At 43.1% G+C, this 25344-nt stretch overlaps 1 protein-coding gene across 3 annotated transcripts in view; it reads left to right on the top strand.

The window, feature by feature from the left end:
• HCN2 (hyperpolarization activated cyclic nucleotide gated potassium and sodium channel 2) overlaps positions 1-25344 on the top strand; it is a 219051-nt gene that overhangs the window by 132886 nt on the left and 60821 nt on the right. For all 3 annotated transcript variants that reach the window (XM_068234059.1, XM_068234058.1, XM_068234057.1), the window contains exon 2: positions 3165-3588. In XM_068234059.1, coding sequence (XP_068090160.1) covers positions 3184-3588 — 405 coding nt within the window. In that variant the 5' untranslated portion in view covers positions 3165-3183. The remainder of the gene's footprint in view (positions 1-3164; positions 3589-25344) is intronic.

The raw sequence follows: 25344 nt of genomic DNA, 5'->3' as shown, positions 1-25344 counted from the left end.
AATTCTGTATATCATTTGTGTTATTCTCTAGACCAGTTCCAGGGTGTTGATGATCACGGACCTCACACCCCAGATTAGGAATACTGTATATTATCTGTGTTATTCTTCAGCCTAGTTCCAGGGTGTTGATGACTATGGAGCTCACACCCAAGACTAGGAATTAGCTTTACCATCCTGTTATATCTTCAGACTAGTTCCAGGGTGTTGATGATCAAGGAGCTCACACCTTTAGACTAGACAATTGTTGATTATTTGTTATGACCTTCTGCTTTTCCTGACCTCTCTTCTGATCTCTGATTTGGTACTTCGCTATATCTGATACTCCGTTGCCAAACCTTGCTTGCCTTAGGATTCCGTATCAGTCTCTTTCCTCTGTATCTGATCTGTCTGTCTGTTGCCGACCTGGCTTGTCCGACCTCGAGAACTATCTCCTCTGTTTAGAGAGAGTTCACAGATCTGTCAGTGACACTCCACCATTGGTGTCACTCACACTCTGGTCCTTCCCACTCTCTGCCCGCCTCCTCCCCTTGGGGAGCCTCAGGCCTTTGGAAAGGAGCCTGTTCTTTGGGCAGTATCTCTTACTGCCTTGCACCCTCTATACGGAGGCTCTCCTCAAAGTATTACTGTTGCACCAAACACTTATATTACTCAGGTGTCCAGAGGTTAGAGATATATCTGATTATCGGTGATAATGCAGATCATCAATAATCGGGTATATATCTGTATTCTCGGTGATACTGCAGATCACCGGTAATCAGATCCTCTCTGTGTTAGACCGATCGTTACAGTATGGTAGCAAAAGTAAGGCCCATCTGTGCTCTACAAACTTATAGGATGGCTTGGTACAAAACCACACTGCAATTATGAATACTGAACAACCCGAAGTCTGATAAATGGCCTAAGTATACAGCCAGTTTGTTTTGAGTAATTTATTTTATCAGGGGAACTAGAAATATTTAGTACCTTACATTTTCAGAAATACAGATCAGTCATAAGCATTTGTGAGAGAGGTTCAATGTCACATATGATTAGATATTTTTCTGCATGTGTCTAGATTTGTTCTGTGTGCCCAGGTTTGTGCCAAATTGTCTTCAGTTTTAATGTAAATATTCTGGTGTTTAAAGTTGTAAAATGATATTTGTTTTGGTCAGGAAAAGATTTGTACCTTTTGCATAGGGCATACACTGTATTATTATTGTTTAGTATTTATATAGCGCAGACATCTTCCGCAGCGCTGTACAGCATATATTGTCTTGTCGCTTAACTGCTGCTCAGGTGGGCTCACAATCTAATCCCTACCATAGTCCTGTCTATATCGTGTAGTGTATGTATCGTAGTCTAGGGCCAATTTTTTTTTTTTTTTTAGGGGGAGGCCAATTAACTTATCTGTATGTTTTTGGGATGTGTGAGGAAACTGGAATGCCTGGAAGAAACCCACACAGACACGGGTAGAACATACAAACTCTGTTCATATACTGCCCAGGCTGGGATTCACACCAGGGACCCAGCGCTGCAAGGTGAGAGCGCTAACCACTATGCCACCTTGTATATATTATACCTAGATTTAGTGTTACAAAGCTGACATACTAATCTATACTTTCCACAAACCTAAAACCCTTGCTTCTGTAGCAATCTTGGTAAACAGCCAGTTGAACTGTGGTCTCATTTGCACCCCCTCTTCCCTCCCAGATTTTGGCCCCTAGCTGAATCGAGGCAGTTCTTTTGTTTGATAACATGGATGTTTAAAGTTTTTTCTGTTTCAAAGCTGTGGGAGGTTTGTGTAAGCATAACTCATGTTATGTGATAAGCCTTATTACATAAAAGCCATCATTGTTTCATGCTCAGTGGTATGCACTATTCACTAGCTGTGAATGACTGTGCAAATAACTATACTTATGGGCTCCTGGGATTCAAAAACCATTTGCTAGAAGAACCAAATACTCCTTTTCATGTATAAATATGGAAACGTGTGTTCATTGAATGGTGTTTTTTTTCTTTTTCTTTTTCTTTTGTTTTGTTTGTAACAAGCAGTGTGTAAATCTTCTATTAATTAGTACATCAAAGCAGTAGCGTTTCTTTCTCAAGAATTTTGGTCTTCATATCTCACAGGTGTTGGAGCATGAATTAACCAAAGAAAGAATAGCTAGAATGCATAGTGAGGCTGTGGAAAACATAGAGTAACCTGAAATAGCTGTGAAGAGTTTCTTTTTTTAAAAAAATCCTGAATGAATTGAGGGTTTGAATTAATTAGGCATGGTTAGTGTTGTGATTTAGAACTTGTTGTACAAGGTTCTGGTCATTTGAATACAGGTAGTTTTGTGATAATGGTGAATCATCACCCAGGGAAATGTAAAAGCATTAGCAAAATGTACTTGTCTGTGAAACAGCTACAGCCTAGACTGAATATTTTATTTCCAATATTAAACCTTCTGGTAATCTGCACAATGTTCACTTTCGTGTTCATTGTGTGAAGCTCACATGGATGTACTGGTTTATGGTTTTCCAGGTTTTACTCTATTCCGTAATCTGAAGCAAGATCTTTATACCGCAAGAAGCAGCTTTGTGTGCTCAGACAGCTAACAGCAAGAACTACACAAACCTGAAATATCAAGGTTAACAACAGCAGGATATCTTCAGTTTTGCTGCAATCCAGCACACAATACATGAGTAATCCAAGAATGATGAAACCAGACAAGGAGCACCATTGTCAGAGATTGGTCCATTTATCACATAGCTGTGCAATATCACCATAAAAAGCACTTTTTTTTATTATTTTTTTTGAAGCTGTCTATGACCCTTCCTCTAGTCCTAAAAAATGGTGCTCTGTGGCTCCTGGAGAATTGTACTTTATGTGGTGTAAGCTGTAGCTGCATGTTAATGCAAAAAACTGAAAAACCTCTCGGCTTAGAAGTGGACCATTCAAATTCCACCAAGGTGGAATTCAATTGTTCCATTTTGAAGCAGCATACATTTGCCTAATCCTGAATCAACTCAATCATTTGTGTCTCATTGGCCATCCCTGGTAAAAACACAATAAATAAAATAAATATGCCACAAAATAATTATTCAATTACTTCAGTCTTATTTACCTTAGACATTAGAATGTGACCTTAGGAAATTAAGAGACTCATTATTTTGCTTACTTTGGTTTCTCTCTTCCACAGGTTTTACTGGGACTTCTCAATGCTGCTGTTCATGGTGGGGAACCTAATAATCATCCCTGTGGGAATAACTTTCTTCAAGGATGAGACTACCACGCCATGGATTGTGTTTAATGTGGTGTCAGACACCTTCTTTCTTATGGACTTGGTTCTGAACTTTCGAACTGGTATTGTCATTGAAGACAACACTGAGATCATTTTGGATCCGCAGAAGATCAAACGTAAATATCTGCGCACATGGTTTGTGGTGGACTTTGTGTCCTCCATCCCCGTGGACTACATATTTCTCATTGTAGAAAAGGGCATTGACTCTGAAGTATATAAGACAGCCCGTGCTCTACGAATTGTGAGGTTCACCAAGATCCTCAGTCTTCTTAGGTTGCTTCGACTCTCCAGGCTCATCCGGTATATACATCAGTGGGAAGAGGTGAGTGTGCATCATCACATGTTAAGACAGAATGGGTTGCTGATGGCAGTAGCCAGGTTCACTACAGGGCTTTTTCCTTCACAGACAAATATGATAAATATTGAATGTGATACATATACACCATTTTTGGTTATTTACATTGGAAAGTGTTAAAAGGCAGCCACATCTATATGAACAGTTTAGAAACAATGCATATTTGTCACAAATGGAAAAAAACTGTACAGAACATTTCTTGGTATACACGCTACAGGTTACTAAAATTAGTTTGTGGCAGTTAGAATTGTCAGTCCAGAAAGCCCAACCCAGAAATCCCTCCTGACCATAATGGTGAGGTCAGGTGCAGAACTGGGTAACAATCGGAGCTGTATGTCAAATAATCCTGATTTCTACTGACACCGTGGAAGGAAACTAATGAGCAGAGTGGTTAGATGGCAAGGCCGCTCCTGCAGAGGCTATAATGAATCTGCTGGCAGACCCTCTGCAGAGTCTTCTCTGTGACACATCGCACCCCAAGGATTTGTCTTGCTAGGATGTGTTACCCAGCACTCTCCATGGGACTTCAGTATTTTAGTGATATTGCGGCTGAATTTTAAATAGCTGGCTTTTAAAAACAAAACAAGAGTGATGTGAAACAGGCCTCACCTCTTGCATTCAGTCTTGCCCTATGGTTTGCCTTCTTATCATCTCCCTGATTTTATACAATTCATTTTTTTTTCATGCTGTATTTGGAATAGCATGAATATCTTGAATGGTTGTAGTCCGTGACGATGGAAAATGCACAGTACTGTAAAAGCTTCTTTCATTTGGCAGCATGTCTGCTGATGAAGGGTATTGATGACTGCTGTGTCATAGTAATTGTTGCAAATATTTGTCTATTATGGAACTTGTAATCTTAACATCCTTCTTACTATCTAATATGGGTTTTGGAGTAACCTATCAAAAACGCACTTTGCCTCTCTAAGAGGTAGCATTATTTCTACAATATAGAAAACCGGTTAACACTTGTAATCTCCCTCTTCCTCAATAGCCTTTAGAAACTGTAGTAAGGAGCCAGACTTGCAGTTTGTGTATAAAAAGTAATTGACATAGACATTGACCTGCTACCCTCCCCTTTGTGCAACAGGCAGCTGTTATCCCTCCATGCAGTTGCATAGCGTATCAGCATAACACTGCATGACAGGAGGAGGAAAAAGAGTATACTTAGCCTGCAAACACGCTACCTGAAGTGATAATTTCATGGGCCAGTGTAACATTTTATTATGCAGCAGATGGATAGTAGAAAAAAAGAGTAGGCATATACTACTAGAGTAGTAGGCATATATACTATACAAGCAAGCAGTGTGTGACCTGTACCTATAGTCATCTGGAAATCAGAAACTGCATTCCATTTAATATCTAACAGCTTGTCTGTTAGGGATCCTTTTGACCTTGGCACTGATGGAAAATGTTGGGCTTCACCATGGAGCAGATCTAAGAGAGCACCATTCACTGATGGGCTGCTAACTTTAACAGGCACCACAATACTTTACTGCAAGTGCACACCAGGTCAAGACCCCTGGGGTTACCTCACTAGGGATGAAAAGAACAGGAGGCCAATCATCACAATATAGAAAAGGACAAAGATAACCGGTAGGAACAGGCCACACGGGGTAACAGGCAGGACTGGAGCAAGGTTGGCATCTGGACAAACACAGAGAACAATGGTAGGTTGCAGGCAGGCATGCAGGATAGGGTAGCAGGACCGATGGACTGATAGGCCAGGGACAAGTTGTGGACTGGAAGGCAGAAGAGGGTAGGAGGACTGAGAGGAATCATCTTGCAACATAGAAAATTCTCATTGGTTCAGGTGGGCCAATGAGAATCCTCCCTGTTGCTAGGTAGGATTTACATGTTGTTGTTGGTTTTTTTTTGTTTTGTTTTTTTTTTCTTAACAAACCAACAGGAAGCCCCTTGCTTCTTGGTCTCTGGACAAGCGGGAACAGTGCAGAAGATAAGTGTCAGAAGTAGCAGCGGACGAGTGGCGACACAAATGCAGCGACCAATGTAAACGACGCCAGCGCATCTGCCCAGTATGGGCTAGCAACCTGAGCGGATGTGCTACCGTGACATTTCCGCATATGCTGCATGAGTGTGATCCCGGCCTGAACCTAGCTATTAAATCAAAACCAGACAACCTCAGTGTGCGCTCCTCCACTATATGCCCTAATGGCTGTACAGTTGTTCCGCTTATTTTTCCTGGGTAGCTCCTGTTTTTTAAGTGTGTGTGTCACTTGAAGTATAAAATATGGGGAGTAATAACAGGGCGCTCTACAGATACAGAAGAATCATAAAACAATGTCCCTTAATACATAAACATTCAGTGTTCTCCCCAGAATTTTTTTCCAGCTGGGTGGCATGAAATAGTAGCCGGGTGGCATGAAAAAGTAGCTGGGTGGGTTGAGATGAAAATGCAGGGCAGCTCTGCTTACAGCATAGGAGGAGGTGAGCCGATGACAGCCGGGTGGTCACCAAATCTAGCCGGGTGGAGCACCCAGCTAAAAGAGCCTGGGGAGAACACTGAACATTGCCAAAGTCCATATAAAATTTCTCCCAGACTCCTTGGGTGTAAGGAACTCCTCCCAATCTTCCTGTGGTAAATGGTTACACTATACACTCACCAGATATTTGGGCTGCCCTTCTCAGGATCAGCAAACAGCGCTTCTGGCCCGGCCAGTATACAGGATCTTTTCAATGTGGTCTTTTCTCCTCTCGAGTACTCCAAACATAGAAAACAGAAAGGCACTGCAATAGTGTGATACTGTATGACTGGGGCATAAATAACTTCACCAGTGCTCCCAGTTGTTACAATAACACCCAGTGCTCCTTCACCATATAGCAGTGCCTTTCTGCTTTCTACACCCAAGGACTCTGGGAGGAATTTTATATGGACTTTGGGAATGTTTATGTATTAAGGGACATTGTTTTATGATTCTTCTGTACCTGTAGAGCGCCCTGTTATTACTCCCTATATTTTAAATCTGGGTATTGAATTATCACTTGATTTTTTTGGGGGGTGGGGGCTGACACATAGGACGCTGCTCTTCAAACAGTTTAACGAAGTCACAAATGCTTAACTTCACACCCTCAAGGGCAGGGAGAAGGGGAAGGGGAACAGTACAGCTATTAAAAACCAGGACAAACTGCATTGAAAAAATGCTCCTTGGTTCCCTTTAATATCAATATCAAAAACAAAATCGAGGGATAATTGAATAGTGTATGGCCAGCTTAAAGGACAACTTAAGCAAAAGCGATATGGAGGCTGCCATGTTTATTTCCTTTTAAACAATACCAGTTGCCTGACAGTCCTGCTGATCTGCCTTTTAGCCATAGACCCTGAGCAAGCATGCAGAAGATCAGGTGTTTCTGACATTATTGTCAGATCTGACAAGATTAGCAGCGTGCTTGTTTCTGGTCAACTGGTATTGTTTAAAAGGAAAAAAAATATGGCAGCCATCATATTCTTCTTACTTCAGTTGTCCTTTAAGGCTTTAAAGGGAACCTGAACCAAGTAAAATTATTTAAAATGAACACACAATGCACCTGCAAATGAATATGAAATACTTACCTTGCTATAAGTTCCTCTCAGAAGCTCACCATTTTCTTCTAACAACGATCCGTTCCAGTTGAACTATAGTAGTTACTGTCAGTGATATATCAGTTGCTGTCAGTTATAACTGATAGGACAACTGATGAGCAAGGTTGTGCCCATATCTCCCTATGGCTCATGTGGGCGATATTACAGTTTAACAATGTTCTGACCCGGAAGCTGTTACAGGGTCATTGCCATTTTTCAAATGGAGGATAGAGAATTTAATTGATCACCGTGGACAAACAGGAGGTGGGAGAGGAGCAGAAGATTGGGGGGTAGTCTACACGGGAGGCAAGTATGACCTGTGTATGTTTGTTTTAAGTGAAGATGAAATCCGCACACTCGCTGGTATAGTCCAAGGGTTTTTATTTGAATCCAACTTGCAAATACAGAAATTTGGCTGACATGTTTCGGATAAAATCCTTACTCATAGCCTGAAACACTGACATCTTGGTGGAGCATATATACTGTCAAGACCGCCCATAAGGGCGTATATTCCTCCGCCCATGGGAGGAAAGCCCTGACTTAAATTTAAAGGCACAGATCAGGGTCTGCAAAAAATATGTCCACCATAACACTATATATAAAATGACAATAATGACAAAAGTACAATAGCAAGGTAAAAAAGTACAAAATTACAAAAATAGAAAAACAGTAAAACGACATCAGTATATAAAATTAATATCCCACCTGGCATTTAAGCCATCAGGTTCCCTAGTACCCATCTGTAAAATCCAAAAGGCTTCTCTTATTCGTAATTTTTTGTAAGCATCTCCTCGTCTAAAAGAAACAGTAACCCTCTCAATCCCCTGAAAAATGAAGCCCCTCATATTACCGTCATGTTTCTCCCTGTAGTGTCTCGCCACATTGCTAATGTTATCCGTTTTCCACGAGGCCCCATTAAAATGTTCAGAGATCCTTTGTCTTAAACAACGTGTAGTGCAGCCAACATATTGCAGGCTGCAGATTGTACATGTGACCACGTAAACAACGGATTTCGTGTTACAATTGATAAATTGGCGTAAAGGGAAATTTCTCTGATTAGCCATGGATGAGACAGTACGTGAAGAATGATGGTAAGTACAATAATTACAGGAAGAGAAACCACACCTGTACGATCCGGTAGTGGACAACCAAGTATGTCGCACCGGAACAGCAGAGGACTGAAAGAGGCTGGGAGAGAGGGTGGATCCCAGGGATGGGGCCTTTCTGTAGGCGAACCTACAACCTGGTTGGAGTACTTGTTGTAGCTTATCATCTGCATATAGCACAGGGATATATTTCTTGATGACCTGCACCACCCTGTCATACTGTTGGCTATATGTAGTTATGAAGTTGATAGAGCCATCATTGGACTTCTGGACCCGTGTACTATCGGATTTGTCCCTCAAAAGTGTTTCTCTATCTCTAGAGGCAGCAATTCTCTGAGCCCTATCAAGATCTGGGTCAGAGTAACCCCTCGCTTTAAAGCGTGACCTAAGGATAGAAAACTCGTGCAGTGTGAACTCATCTGTAGAGCAATTCCTCCTTGCTCTAATGTATTCCCCTACAGGGACACCCCTGAGAGTATGTTTCGGGTGGCAGCTGGTTGCCTGTAACAGAGAGTTCCCAGCACAGGGCTTTCTATAGGTTCTAGTGTTGATAGTTCCAAATTCTCCCGATCCACAGAGAGTGATATCAAGGAAATCCATCTGTATGTCATCTGATTTATATGTAAAAGACAGATTAAAGTTGTTATCATTAAGATATGACCAAAGTTGTTGTAGAGCTTCATCTGTCCCCTGCCAAATCAAAAGAAGGTCGTCAATGAAACGACCATACCAAACAATAGAGTCCAAAAAGGGGTTAGTCTCTCCAAAAATGCGGAGCTCCTCCCACCACCCCATGTAGAGGTTCGCGAGTGAGGGCGAAAACTTCGCCCCCATAGAAGCTCCGCACTTCTGGAGGTATAACCCCCCATCAAAAGAAAAATAATTGTGTGAAAGGAGAAACTCTGTTACCAATAGAATATATGCTTGTAATGGAGTCGAGAACGAACTGTACTTTGAGAGATGAAACTCAAGGGCCACAATAGCCAAATTGTGGGGGATAGAAGAATACAATGCTTTTACATCGAGAGTTACCCATTTATATTGTGATTTCCACTGTATATTATCAAGGGATGAAAGGACATGTTTGGTGTCTTTGACAAGGCCGGGGAGCCTCAAAACCAGTGGCTGTAGGTGGGAGTCCAGCCATTCCCCCAACCTCTCCCCAAGGGAACCGATGCCAGACACAATAGGTCTGCCCTCAGGTGGAGAGACAGGCTTATGTATCTTGGGGAGATGGTGGAAGATGGGAATGACTGGACTCCGGACCTTAAGGAAATCTGCCATATTCTTTTTCAGTAACCCCATCGATTCACCCATGGAAACAAGTTGATCAAATTCAAGTTTAAAATCAAAAGTGGGGTCCGTGGGGAGACGGATATATGTGTTTGGGTCCTGAAGCTGTCGCAAGGCTTCTGCCCTGTAATCAGTTGCATTAAGAACAACCACCGCTCCCCCCTTATCCGCATTTCTAATGACAATGTCGGATCTCGACTTAAGTCTGGCCAATGCCTGTCGCTCTAAGGGGGTTAGGTTGTACCTAATCCTACTACTTTCTGCTAAGGATTTCAAATCTCTTTCTACCAAATCTTGAAAAATTTCCACTGGTGAGGATCTACAGTAGACTGGATAGTATTCACGGTTGAGTGGGGTGGGGAGGACCACATCGTCTATACTTATTTGACCCATGTTTTCAGATACTAACTGTTGTGCTGTAACAGAAGTGCACGTGTCTTGGAATGAAGAAATAGGAGGTAGTGGATTAGAAATGTGAGGAGGTAGTGTATTAGAGGTGGAATGTGATAGGAAATGTTTCTTCAATAAGAGTGTTCTGACAAATCTGTTCACATCCATGAGTGTATCAAAAAGATTAAATCTACAGGCCGGAATAAAATTAAGGCCTCTAGACAAAAGTGAAATCTCCTCGTGTGACAAAGTAGCATGGGAAATATTTATTACATTAGACAGCTGGGACACTACCTTCTTCCTATGTTTCCTCCCCGCTCTCCGTGGCTTCCTACCGACCCTCCCTTGGGTGTCTGGTGAGGCCTGTACCATCTCCGTTTGGATTTCTTGGGGTGTTTGGGACGGGTCGCCTGATCTAAAGGGAGGGAATTCAAATTTGGTTGTGATCGGGAGAATTCATCATTATTGTTGGAACCTGAATGCTCTGGGGTATCTGACAAATCCGACTGCACATCTGAATTTTCTGGAGAGCTAAAGCTAACTCGTTTGATGGGGGTCCTGGGGGAACGTTTCAAAATTGGTTTGGGGTTATGAGGTCCAACCGGACGTCCCCTCCCTGTGGAACTCCACCTGCCCCACTCATACACCAAACCATCACGATAATCACCAATATCTCTTAGATATTTAGACCTTTTAAGGTTCATAATGGTAGTTTCCAACTTGGCTACATTCTCCTTTAGCTGACTATTCAAATTATCATACATTTCTGTGTCAAGGAACTTGTCTACCTCAACCCGTGTACGAGAAATTTCCAGGTTGAGATCGACAAGTCTCTGTTCCTCATAAATCACAATCAATTTCATTAACTTTAACGAACAGTCAGATAAGATCTCATTCCACTCTATCAAAAATCTGTCACAATAAACATTCGTAGGAATTTTCTTAATTCTAAGACCACGTGGTATAATCCCCTCCGCCACATATTGCTTAAGGGCGGTGAGATCCCACCAAAGCTTGGTTTCTTTAGTTAGTTGATGTTCTAAATGGTTAAATACAGATTTTAAAGAAAGATCCATTTCATCCTCAAAAACTTTTGGTGTTCTAGAGAAAACTGTGACAAATTTATTGGCCCTCCTTAAGTCACAGCCCAAATCAGACTGTGACAAGAGTCTCTGATTAGATAAGTCCCCTTTCTGTGACTGATTACCACCTGCAACCGCAGGGATCCCCAAGTTCTGTGGGGGTGCATGCTCCACAAACCCAGACATATGTCCATTCAAAGCAGCTCCAGACGGAGCAACAAAGTTTGCAGCAGCATTATTGGTGTTGTGGTCTGAGCCACCAGGCAACAGAGGGGGCAAATAAGGAGGGTATGTAGGAATACAATGAGTCCCAGGAAAGTAAAGGGAAGGAGCTGTCCATGCTGGAGGGGCAGATGCAGAGCCCCGGGTGGACACAGGACCAGTGAGGGCAGAAGAAGTGGAGGGAGTTGTATTACTCACATGACGATAAGGGTCATACGGATGTCCACTTCCAGTATCCAGTCCCCCTGCATAGGAGGAAGTATGGAGGTTCACGGGTCCAGTGGAGGACGGCTCCGTGTCAGGTATCCCGGTGTGCAGCCGAGCGGTGGCCGCCTGTAGTTGGCGTAGGACGTCTGGTGTAAGTAGTTGGGATATCAGCGTGCTAGACAACATCTGACCCGGAAGATCAGGACGTACGCCAGGGGCCAATCCAGTGCCAGCACTCTCCGCACCAGACCCAATCGCGGGCTCCCCCGCACTAGGCGGGGCAAGGCCAGGCAGCCGCTCCGATTGGATGCCAGACATCCGCTCCACCAATCCGGGCACACTCTGTTGCATCCTCTGCACAGCCGTCTCCACCATGGAGCTCTGGATAGTTTCCCCCCATCATGCGGATAAGGGGGGAGCGGTGGTTGTTCTTAATGCAACTGATTACAGGGCAGAAGCCTTGCGACAGCTTCAGGACCCAAACACATATATCCGTCTCCCCACGGACCCCACTTTTGATTTTAAACTTGAATTTGATCAACTTGTTTCCATGGGTGAATCGATGGGGTTACTGAAAAAGAATATGGCAGATTTCCTTAAGGTCCGGAGTCCAGTCATTCCCATCTTCCACCATCTCCCCAAGATACATAAGCCTGTCTCTCCACCTGAGGGCAGACCTATTGTGTCTGGCATCGGTTCCCTTGGGGAGAGGTTGGGGGAATGGCTGGACTCCCACCTACAGCCACTGGTTTTGAGGCTCCCCGGCCTTGTCAAAGACACCAAACATGTCCTTTCATCCCTTGATAATATACAGTGGAAATCACAATATAAATGGGTAACTCTCGATGTAAAAGCATTGTATTCTTCTATCCCCCACAATTTGGCTATTGTGGCCCTTGAGTTTCATCTCTCAAAGTACAGTTCGTTCTCGACTCCATTACAAGCATATATTCTATTGGTAACAGAGTTTCTCCTTTCACACAATTATTTTTCTTTTGATGGGGGGTTCTACCTCCAGAAGTGCGGAGCTTCTATGGGGGCGAAGTTTTCGCCCTCACTCGCGAACCTCTACATGGGGTGGTGGGAGGAGCTCCGCATTTTTGGAGAGACGAACCCCTTTTTGGACTCTATTGTTTGGTATGGTCGTTTCATTGACGACCTTCTTTTGATTTGGCAGGGGACAGATGAAGCTCTACAACAACTTTGGTCATATCTTAATGATAACAACTTTAATCTGTCTTTTACATATAAATCAGATGACATACAGATGGATTTCCTTGATATCACTCTCTGTGGATCGGGAGAATTTGGAACTATCAACACTAGAACCTATAGAAAGCCCTGTGCTGGGAACTCTCTGTTACAGGCAACCAGCTGCCACCCGAAACATACTCTCAGGGGTGTCCCTGTAGGGGAATACATTAGAGCAAGGAGGAATTGCTCTACAGATGAGTTCACACTGCACGAGTTTTCTATCCTTAGGTCACGCTTTAAAGCGAGGGGTTACTCTGACCCAGATCTTGATAGGGCTCAGAGAATTGCTGCCTCTAGAGATAGAGAAACACTTTTGAGGGACAAATCCGATAGTACACGGGTCCAGAAGTCCAATGATGGCTCTATCAACTTCATAACTACATATAGCCAACAGTATGACAGGGTGGTGCAGGTCATCAAGAAATATATCCCTGTGCTATATGCAGATGATAAGCTACAACAAGTACTCCAACCAGGTTGTAGGTTCGCCTACAGAAAGGCCCCATCCCTGGGATCCACCCTCTCTCCCAGCCTCTTTCAGTCCTCTGCTGTTCCGGTGCGACATACTTGGTTGTCCACTACCGGATCGTACAGGTGTGGTTTCTCTTCCTGTAATTATTGTACTTACCATCATTCTTCACGTACTGTCTCATCCATGGCTAATCAGAGAAATTTCCCTTTACGCCAATTTATCAATTGTAACACGAAATCCGTTGTTTACGTGGTCACATGTACAATCTGCAGCCTGCAATATGTTGGCTGCACTACACGTTGTTTAAGACAAAGGATCTCTGAACATTTTAATGGGGCCTCGTGGAAAACGGATAACATTAGCAATGTGGCGAGACACTACAGGGAGAAACATGACGGTAATATGAGGGGCTTCATTTTTCAGGGGATTGAGAGGGTTACTGTTTCTTTTAGACGAGGAGATGCTTACAAAAAATTACGAATAAGAGAAGCCTTTTGGATTTTACAGATGGGTACTAGGGAACCTGATGGCTTAAATGCCAGGTGGGATATTAATTTTATATACTGATGTCGTTTTACTGTTTTTCTATTTTTGTAATTTTGTACTTTTTTACCTTGCTATTGTACTTTTGTCATTATTGTCATTTTATATATAGTGTTATGGTGGACATATTTTTTGCAGACCCTGATCTGTGCCTTTAAATTTAAGTCAGGGCTTTCCTCCCATGGGCGGAGGAATATACGCCCTTATGGGCGGTCTTGACAGTATATATGCTCCACCAAGATGTCAGTGTTTCAGGCTATGAGTAAGGATTTTATCCGAAACATGTCAGCCAAATTTCTGTATTTGCAAGTTGGATTCAAATAAAAACCCTTGGACTATACCAGCGAGTGTGCGGATTTCATCTTCACTTTGTTCCTGTCCTGCTGTCTGGCATCCAGCACCTTGCTTAAAGGTATCAGAGGTAGAGCGGTCTGTCTTCATTTGTATGTTTGTTTTAACTTTTATTTTATATGTGAGTTTTCAAACAATGAAGGCAAGTACCATAATGCACACAGAGTATGCTCATCTCCATGCATGTTTGTATACTTATTTCATTCGCTATTATTTTAGTTTATGGCAGTATATGTGTAGTTAAAGCTGGCCTGATGAAAGGACTGGTCAGTTGCAATGGGTTGCCATGGTTATAGACAGGCATGTCCATCATGTTGAAGAGGAGAGACAGTTCTGAGGAGAATCAGGACAGAAAAGAGCTAATTTCAGAACAGCCTCTGACATGCCACGTTTGTAAATAAGGCTGCTGTGTGATGTAAGGAGGATGATATAGCCACATACTGGAACTCGGAAATCAGCTTGATATACACACATTGGCAAGAAAGTAAAGTTCTATTTGAGAGAGGATTTATAAAAGCTGATATAAGTATAGCTTGCATAGATCTGTCACCAGTGTCCTCCTGACAGCAGCTTTATCATCACACAGGCTACAGGAGAATCTTGTTTTTGTTGCCACCCCATTTTCGGCTTACTGTGCTAAAAATGGCTAAAGGCTCCAACTATCCATCTGGGGCTGAGACCAGTAAGAACAGACTTGTTCCTTTTTATTTTAATACACTGCAGCGAAACTGACCATTTAGGGCCTGGGGAACATTCTGTTTCCCTTGTGATACACAAGGCTCTGGGCTTTGGGAGCAGGTAGGTAGTACACTGTGTATATTATATTATTAATAGAAGGGTCTCAATTTCCACATGTTATACAGTATTAAAACACTGTGTTAATGTATCTATGTGTTTTCAATGGTGAGATAAAAATGTGGATAAGAGTAAATTTACAAAACCGCATAGATTCCTGATCACTGACACAAGATGGCCTCACATGCAAGCATGGCCTTCAGCGCCACATTAAGAATTGGCAAAATGATTGCCAGCCATAACACTTGTGACAACTTCCACAGAGATCACCAAAGCTGCAGCATATTAATGCATGTTGGGATGTTTTATAAACAATCCCTGAGGTTTTTATCAGTAAAATTGTTTTCAAGATGTTTTTGCTATTTTGTTAAAGCAAGAATAAATTATTAAGTGTCTCCCAATACTTAACCATTTCTTTCTCAAGTCCCATTCTTTCCCATGCATGCTCTTATTGTCCGGATGGGTGGAGCCAGTGAGCCTTGCGCTCCAACCCCAATCAGTTTTAACCGGCAAGCTTCTTAACATAGATTGCAAAAGAGGAGGCAAGAAAGCCTCCCCTCATCCCTGTGTTTTTTACAGGGCTGTGGAGTTGGAGTCAAGGAGTCGGAGCAATTTTGGGTACCCGGAGTCGGAGTTGGAGTAGGTGATTTCATAAACTGAGGAGTCGGAGACTGATGATTTTGCACAAAATCCACAGCCCTGGTAAGTATTAAACTAAGGAGTTAGAGTTGAGGAGTCGGAGTCTGAGCCATTTTGAGGAGTCGGAGTTGGAGTCGGTGGTTTCATAAACTGAGGAGTCGGAGTTGGAGTCAGAAGACTTTTGTACCGACTCCACAGCCGTATTTTTAATAAGGTGAGGAATATTTTTGTTCTGTTTCTTTTCTTCTTCTAGTGATATTAAATACTTAGGCTCAGGCATCATTTTACCTTATATTCGCCACTTCATTGTACTTGTCTATTTCTTCACGTGAGTGGATTTCCTATGTCCTGTTGTTGGGCTGATTAAAAAGTATTGCCGGAGTTGGCCCCCATTAACAAAGGCATTATAACAAAATACTACAGGGTGAGAAACCGGGCTCTGACTTCCTACTTGCATGCATAAGCATGATCCTCAAACCAGACACTGACCATACGATCTGGTCTAATTATAGACCTATATCTCTGCTGAACATTGATATTAAAATATTGGCAAAAATATTGGCCACAAGGCTCAGCAGAGGTATAGAAGATCTGATTTGGAGGGATCAGGTGGGCTTCATACCACCCCGACAGGCGGGCGATAATATTAGGAGACTTTTCCACGTGATAAATGAGGTGGGTGGTGCGGATACCCCCATGATGCTGCTCTCACTTGATACACAAAAAGCATTTGACACTGTATCGTGGGAGTATCTGTACACACTCCTAACTACTTAGGGCTTTGGACACAACTTTGCTGTCTGGCTTAGGGCTCTGTACTGTTCCTCGGGCGCTTTTATTAAATATAGCGGGCATAAATCTCCAACTTTCCCTGTAAACAGAGGCACCCGTCAGGGTTGTCCTCTGTCTCCCTTATTGTTTGCTCTCATCATGGAGCCTTTAGCTCTTTAAATCAATAACCACACTGGTATTCAGGGGATTAAGATTGCAGGCAATCAACATAAATGATGCATGTATGCAGATGACGAAATTCTTACTTTATCTGACCCCCAAATATCCCTATCCAATCTTGCAGATGTTCTTATGACTTTTGAGGACATGTCTGGGTTGAAGATAAATGGCCTCAAATCCAAAGCATTAAATATCTCATTGTCTACTACGACGGTGCAGAATCTGCAGAAAAGCTATGAGTTTAAATGGGAACCCCAAAAGTTGAAATATCTAGGCATCTATCTAACAAATTCCTATAACTCATTGTTTAGGGCCAACTACCCAACTCTTCTTGCCGAGGTCTCCAAACTATTAGAATGCTGGAAAAGATATATGATATCATGGCTGGGTCGGATAGTAGCAATCAAAATGACAATTCTACCTACATTTCTATACGCTTTTAGGGTATTACCAGTGACTATCCCCTCCTCCTATCTCAACTGTACAATCTCTTTTCTATACTTTTATCTGGAAAAACTCAAGGCCTCGCGTGTCAAGAGCAACATTATACCGCCTCACTGCGGATGGTGGCCTGGGCGTTCCTAATGTGGCACTCTACTACAAAGCAGCTCAAGTTGCACAATTAGCATTGTGGCATGAAGACGCTCATCCCCCCTATCTGGCGGGACATTAAAAGCTTGATTTGCTCTCCCCTCTCTATTATTAATCTACTCTGGCTGCCTACTCCGCAGCGTACATCTATTAAAAATCCAATTATGGTTCATTCTCTGAAAATTTGGAATCAAGTTAAACTAAAAGATAGGCTTCAATCTCCGCATCTTCCCCTCATGACATTTATGGGCCACCCTGACTTTTACCCGGGGCTACATAATCCCTCTGCCTTTAAATGGTGGATTCAAAGAGGACTAACCTCCATATATAGCTTAGTGACTGACTCCTCACTCAAATCTTTCACTTCCCTAAAAGAACATAAACACCAGACGCAGAGTTTTTTTCGTTATATGCAAGTTGCACACTTTGTTAACCCTCCTGGCGGTTTGTCAAAATCCGGCAGGGGGCAGCAAAGTCATTTTTAAATTTATTTTTTTTTTAATTTCATGTAGCGAGACAAGGTCTCACTACATGATAGCCACTGCTCAGCGGCATCCCCCCAGCCCCTGGGGCGATCGGAGATCAGGAGAATCCCGTCCATGGTGACGGGCGGGGTGACGTCATGGACATCGTGACGTCATAGGGGACTCCGATCCACCCTACAGCGCTGCCTGGCATTGATTGACCAAGCAGCACACGGGGTCTAGGGGGGGGGCTGCGGCGCGACGGTTAGCGGCGAATCGGCGGGTAGCGGCGGCGATCGGAATGCACATGCAGCTAGCAAAGTGCTAGCTGCGTGTAGCAAAAAAAAAAAATATGCAAATCGGCCTGAGCGGTGCCTTCCAGCAGCATAGCCCGAGCTCAGCTCGGGCTTACCGCCAGGAAGGTTAAGAAATATACCAGGTCTCATGATTCCCTGCTCACTAGAACTTACTTTGAACATATCTGTGCTACAGACCCATACTCCCGGGTCTCATTTCTCTACTTTATAAAAATGCAATCTCCCCCAACCACAATATATTATTAGATGGGAACAAGAGATCAACACCACTCTTGAAAAAGAAGACCTTCAATATATGTGGAAGGGTGCATCTAGCATCTCGATCAGCTCTGCTCTAGTAGAGACACAATATAAAGTCTTACTGAGATGGTATCTGACACCGGATCGTATCGAGAAGCTCAACCCTAGTAGCAAGGGTCTATGTTTTAGGGCCTGTGGTCAGAGGGGCACCCTTCTTCATGTGTGGTGGTCATGCCCAAAAGCACGCAGATTTTGGAACAGAATCTACCAAATTATTTACTCTACGGTCAGATTACAAATCCCCAAACTGCCAGAGGTAGCCTTATTGGGCTTAAAACCCTGGACATATATAATTTGCAGTACAAGCTTCTGGCGCACATTTGCCTTGCAGCTACGAGTAATTGCTTGTTCCTGGAAGTCCCCTGCACTCCCCCTGCATATCTTTAGATGTAATCTCAGTCATGCATTATGCTTTGATATGATGAAAGCCATAGTGGACGATAAGCTTCCTCTATTCGAGAAGGTATGGAAATCCTACTTTGAACATTACTCTCATTGGCTTCCCAACTCTTTGACATCAGTATAATACACATAATTTCACCTAATATCTTCCATAACAGTTAAGTTTAATAACCAAGTGGAGTTAATGGTAGCTCGGCAGCCTCTTTACCTATACTCCCCCCTTATCCTAATACTAACACTCCTTCCCCTTCTTTTTTCCCCTGATTCCCCTGCCTCTTTTCCTCCCTGCCTGATGGTTTCTATTCCATCAGACCCCTTTTGTAAATATAATAAAAACCACATAAGAACAGTTATAACTTATAACTTAAATACTTATAGTGCAGCCCATGGACTTTTCTGCAACATTGATAACCAGTAGAGTCGCAACCCCAGGGCTGCTCAGAATAGTAACAAAGTACACCAGGTCAAGATCGTCGAACCACCGATCCTGCACGGCGGTTTCTTTATTAAAGAGACACTGAAGCGAGAATAAATCTCGCTTCAGATCTCATAGTTAGCAGGGGCATGTGTGCCCCTGCTAAAACGCTGCTATCCCGCGGCTAAACGAAGGTCCCTTCACCCCCAAACCCCCCCACGCAAAACCAACGACCAAATTGGTCGTAGATTTTGCTGCTCCTAGAGGCAGGGCTAACTGCTGCAGCCCTGCCTCCAGTCGCGTCTATCAGCGGCGCATCGCCGCCTCTCCCCGCCCCTCTCAGCGAAGGAAGACTGAGAGGGGCGGGGGAGAGGCGGAGATGCGCGCTGACAGACGCGCGTGGGGCAGGGCTGCGGCGGTTAGCCCTGCCTCAATCCGGAAGAGATCCCCGGCTGCACGGAGGGGATTTCGGGGGGGATAAGGTCCCCCGTTTAGCCGCGCGATAGCGGCGTTTTAGCAGGGGCACACATGCCCCTGCTAACTATGAGCTCTGAAGCGAGATTTATTCTAGTATTTGTAGACTCGTTCAGATCTCAGTACATGATGCCTTAGCGCTGCTGACATCAAAAAGTTATTTCTGTGTGTAATGTATTTTGCCTAAGCATGTTATTGTACCTTAAATACAATTGCACTAACCTGTTATGTTTGTAATATGTCTTGATATTGCACTGTCCTCCTGTTACCTCATTTGAAAATTAATAAATTTTGTAACAAAAAAAAAAAGTATTGCCGGAGTTGGACTTTAAGGTGGTATTTCATTCCTCCTGGTTTATCTTGGTGACTACATGTGCACATATGTATATTTTTATGTCCACATCTTTATCATGTGTGGCTGTTAGCACATTTACTCTTATATTCTGGACAAGTTCTCGTATAGAGAAAGTGTTTTTTTTTGCTTACATGTTATATATTTTATAATTCTTGACAGGGCTAGCCCAAGGTGTCCTGTAATTAACATTGACACTATTGACCGAATCCTTTGTCCTTTGAAATGCATAGATAATAAACAGTGGTGTATGATTACAGTAATTGTATCTTCTATGTTGATCATGAGATTATATATGAATACTTGTATCTATACAAAGCACAACCTCTACTGTACAAGACATAATATAACATTGCCATAGTGCTGTATTATTGCTATTTTCTGTCTTTCACAGTGCATGATAATACAGCAGTAGCAGCCACTTGGCCTCATGTTACACAGGCCTATGCAAAATGATTTTTGAATGCAGGTGTTCAGTGAGTTTTCTCTTCGTTAAGCACCAGGAAAGATACTGGTGCTATGTCAATCCAAAATAATTTGTAACTTCTCTGCTATGGCATTTGGAACATCTCTCAAGGAGGTGGTCAACCCTAAATGTATATTGTTACACCTGATTTTTTTTTTTTCTGTCCACCTTGATGGTTCTGACACAGCTGGGGCAATGTTTTTTTGGTAAAAGATAAATACCTACTACAGATAAACTGATTTCTCTCCTATGCACCACACCTGTATTTTTATTACTATTGCAGCTACCATGGTTGTGGCAGTCCATTGCTGCAGCTCTGTTCCTCATTGCATTTTCCAGGTAATTTTACAGTACCTGGCCTGCCACTACCTCCGCTGTAATCTCTTCTCCACTCCTTCATTGATGGGCTGGGGCAGAGCAGCCTGGCACTCCATACTGCCATTCCCACACACACACACACACACACACACACACACAGCTTCATTGCGCGCATAGTTGTATGGCGCACAGAGGACACACTGGAAATGGAGAGGGCATGGAGGGGGAGGGGTGGGGGTGGGTGGAGTTCAGTATTTTGGGGGCAGTAAGGTTGCTTAGCAGTTTTACTAACCCATCAGCTCACAAAGTAACTGGGAGCCCCACTTAAAACTTGCTTGTATTTATCAATCCTTTTATAGCCGTTTTCTGGTTAATATAGTGGAAGTTGAACATGTTGTTGTTGTAAAGAGGATTATACTGTGTCCATTATTTTTCCCATAAGGCTCCTGGGCTTTCTCTAGTTCCTCTAGATGAGTTCCTGAATCTGGGGTGGCACTCATACGTGTAATGTGAAATAACAGCATCATAGGTAGATTAAATCAGTGTGTATAGTGATCACAGGAGACTGGTGGCTAACATGTTCCATCACAGCAGTACTATGTCCATTTATCTGGCATCTTTGGTGTGACTATTTCAGTTGTTGTACCATATAGGTACTGTATGTATATCTTGCAACATTATGGCTTAATGTGACCATCAACTGTATTTCTATTTTCAGTATAATATTTGCAATTTTCTGATGCGGTAGCCTTTCCATGTAACATTTAGTCATTGCACACTGTTATAATATATTTAGTATGTACACAGTTTGCAGCAAGCATGCTTTCACACCAATCTAGGGGAGGTCTGGACTTACACTTTATTAATCATAGATCAGCTTTAAAGCAGGTTGAGGCATGCATTGGGCAGACGTATACAGCAACTGACATGCCCAACCCCTCCAGATGCTGCTTGCAAGCAGTGTGTATATAATTGGCAGTCAGGACAGGCGTCTGTGATGTCTGCCAAGCACAAGCTAGCTTTTCTACAAGACAAACAGGCCATACTGCTCCAGACAAGTGCATTTTATCACTCATCTAGATGAAGGAGCGCACCATAGTGTGATAACTTTAAAACAGCTTTATTCGCAAGTTTAAAAACCTACTCACAAGATGTGAAAGTATAAAACGCTCATCAGTGAAAAGGCTCATTTGCTTGTCACTCAGGTGGCTTGCACATTTGTGCTGTGGCCAGCAGCACGTTCTCCGGTGGATCATGACTCGCGAGGGGATGGGCTGGGCCTACTCCAGATGTGTCTGTAGCATCCTGATGCATTTTGGCGCTCCACGCTTTCGTCAGTTGACGCGCCGAAACGTGTCATGACGCTACAGGCACATCCAACCCCTCGCGAGTCATGATCCCGATCCACCGGAGACCGCGCTGCTGGCCACAGCACAGATGTGCAAGCCGCCTGGGTGACAAGCGGATGAGCCTTTTCGCTGAAGTGCGTTTTTATTCTTTCACATTTTGTGAGTATGTTTTTAAACTTGTGAAATGTGAATAAAGCTTTTTTTAAGTTAGCACACTATGGAGCGCTCCTGCTCCTTCTCTGCATTTCCCAATATTTGAGCAGCACCGTGTGTAAACTTTGTGGATTAAAGACTTCTAGAAGAGTGTGACTAGTGGTGGGAGCACCAGGATTTGTTTGTTCTTGCATTTTATCACTCACACTGTGTATGGACAAAACTGAAATATTCTAATGTGTGCTTAGAGGGGCTTTAGCACTGTTGATTTGTATATGCATGGAGTTAGGATGGGTTCACACTTGACAGATAGACAAAAACTGATGCTGTAAAAACTGATCCGCTTTGAGTTTCTAATAGATCAATTTGTTACATTGGGCATATGTTTATCATCTGTGTTTTCTGTGCCATTTCGCGTTGCCACCCCTTTGGTATACCCATCGGAATCCACGTCGCCCGGCTAATCCGAAAAAGTTGTGAAGGAACCCAAACTTGCGTTCTGCTTGTTGGAAAAAAGAAACCGATCCATTCCGAATGGACCAATGTGAATAGTCCTATTACTTTACATATGATCCGTTTGCATCTATCTTCAGCCCTGCTAACCACAATCTTTTTTTAGAGGCAGTGTGAATGCAGCCTTAGCCAGTCTGTCAGCTGACAAGTTGCAGTAGTTAATGTAATGACCATATGGGAGGCACCCACAAGAAAAGAGGGAGGGTGGGAAAGGTGGAGGACTTCAACTTAAAAGTACTTAAAACTACAATTTATCAAGTACATAAATCTTAATATCCTTTAAATATGTTAAATGTAATTGTATATTCAATATATTAAAAGTGTAAATCTACTATTGCTGGGGAAGACAATTGTTTCAGTTCAGAGCTATAAATTGCACATAAAATAGAATCCCTTTATAGTAAACTCCAGGGGACCAGGAAAAGTAGTTTACGATATCACAATTGGTCATACATTGTCTAATTATACAGACTCCATTGCTGGGACCTATATTCAGATGTTTACTATATCAGAGTTTACAATAATGAGATTCTACTGTATTAACCACTTAATGACAACCAGCCTTATAAAAACGTCCTGCGAGAGTCTCTTAACGACTTAAAGTGACTCTGTAACAAAAATTACGTTTTTTCTACCATCCTACAAGTTCCTAAACCTATTCTAATGTGTTCTGGCTAACTGCAGCACTTTGTACTATGACAGTCTCTGTAATAAATCAATGTATCTTTCCCCTGTCAGACTTGTCGGCCTGTGTCTGGAAGGCTGCCAACTCTTCCGTGCTGGTCTGTTCCTCTATGCACACTCCAGTACATAAGCCAGCAGCTTCTCTGCTATCTTATCAGTGATAGAAGAGAGCTGGATAAAAATCCGCTGTGAAAGTAGCTGGCTGACACATACTGAGGAATTACAAACACAGGCACAGGCAGAGCTGTCTGCAGGAAGCCTGTAATGTTCAGTGCATGAGAGAAGAAGGGGACAGAAGGTAAACACACAAATGATCTTTTGAGATTCAAAAGGAAAGCTGTATACAGCCTGCTTGTGTATGGATGTATTTTCTATGTGTGGACATATTGTACATCAATCTACTTCCTGTTTTGGTGGCCATTATGTTTGTTTATAAACAAACTTTTTAAAACTGTTTTTGACTACTTTTAATGCGGCGGGGAGCGGCGAAATTGTGACAGAGGGTAATAGGAGATGTCCCCTAACACACTGGTATGTTTAGTTTTGTGCGATTTTAACAATACAGATTCTCTTTAACGACACGTGTGCGCATGCGAGATTAGTGAGAGAAAAAAAAACACCATAGAAAAAATACACCTTATTTCCAAATATATTGTTACCATACTTAGTACTAGGGATATAATTAAAATGTTGTGATAACCAGGACAAAATATGCAGATAAAATGTGTGGGTTTTATGTACAGTAGCAGTGTTTATATTAAAACTATAGGGGCCGAAATTGGAGAAATAGTGTATTTTTTAATTGTTTCCTTGTTTTTCCCTTTAAAGAGAGTCTGAAGCGAGAATAGATCTCGCTTCAGACCTCATAGCTAGCAGGGGCATGCGTGCCCCTGCTAAAACGCCGCTATAGCGCGGCTTAACGGGGGTCCCTGTCCCCCCAAACCCCCTCCGAGCAGCGGGGGAGCGCTTCCTGGTTGGGGCAGGGCTAACCGCCGCAGCCCTGCCCCATGCGCGTCTGTCAGACGCGTACCTCCGCCTCTCCCCCGCCCCTCTCAGTCTTCCTTCACTGAGAGGGGCGGGGGAGAGGCGGCGATGCGCGTCTGTAGACGCGACTGGAGGCAGGGCTGCAGCCGTTAGCCCTGCCTCCAGGAAGATCAGCTCCAGCGACCTTTTTCCGACCCAGGTTTGCGGGGGGTGGGTTGGGGGTGAAGGGACCCCCGTTAAGCCGCGGGATAGCGGCGTTTTAGCAGGGGCACACGTGCCCCTGCTATATATAAGACCTGAAGCGAGATTTAGTCTCGCTTCAGTGTCTCTTTAAAATGCATAGAAAATAAAGTAGTTACTGAAAACCAATATCAACCCCAAAAAGCCTAATTGGTGGTGGAAAAAACAAGATATAGATCATTTAATTGTGATTAGTAGTGATTAAGCTATTGGCAAATGAAAGGGATGAGCAGTGAAAGGTTAAAATCGCTCTTGTCCGTTAGGATAAAAACCACTTTGGGGTGAAGTGGTTAATGACTTATTTCAGTTTTGCTTACATGTAGTGATTCAGCATTGGTGGATTTGAACTATCCACAAAACAATTGCTGATACTCAGGTGTTTCCAGTTTATGTTTTATTTTTTCAAATTTGTCCCCATCATTCCTACTTTACAATGACACCTTCCTGATGCCTAATTTTTATTTTCATTAACCCTTTCTCAACCCCTAATCCTAACTTTTTAATCCTGACCATTAAAGCCACCCCCCCCCCACCCTATTTTATAATAATGTATTAATCCATTTCTAACCCTAATCTATACTCCTCTTTTGTCATGCTGGGCATACACGGGTCGATCCCCGCCGCATCCCCGCTCGTCCGCACGGATCGATTACCGCTCATCCCTGCCGGCGCTCCTTATCAGCCGCTTGATTCCCCGCTATTGTCCGCCGGCGGGGATCGAGCAGGAAATCTATCCGGCAGGTCATCGGACCTGTCGAATATTATCAATCGAGCTATCAGTGGCTCGATTGATAAGGACTTCTAGTGCCGTGTATG

This window comes from Hyperolius riggenbachi, chromosome 1 (genome assembly GCF_040937935.1).
Source record: "Hyperolius riggenbachi isolate aHypRig1 chromosome 1, aHypRig1.pri, whole genome shotgun sequence".
Lineage (NCBI taxonomy): Eukaryota > Metazoa > Chordata > Amphibia > Anura > Hyperoliidae > Hyperolius > Hyperolius riggenbachi.
This window is presented reverse-complemented; position numbering and strand designations above follow the sequence as displayed.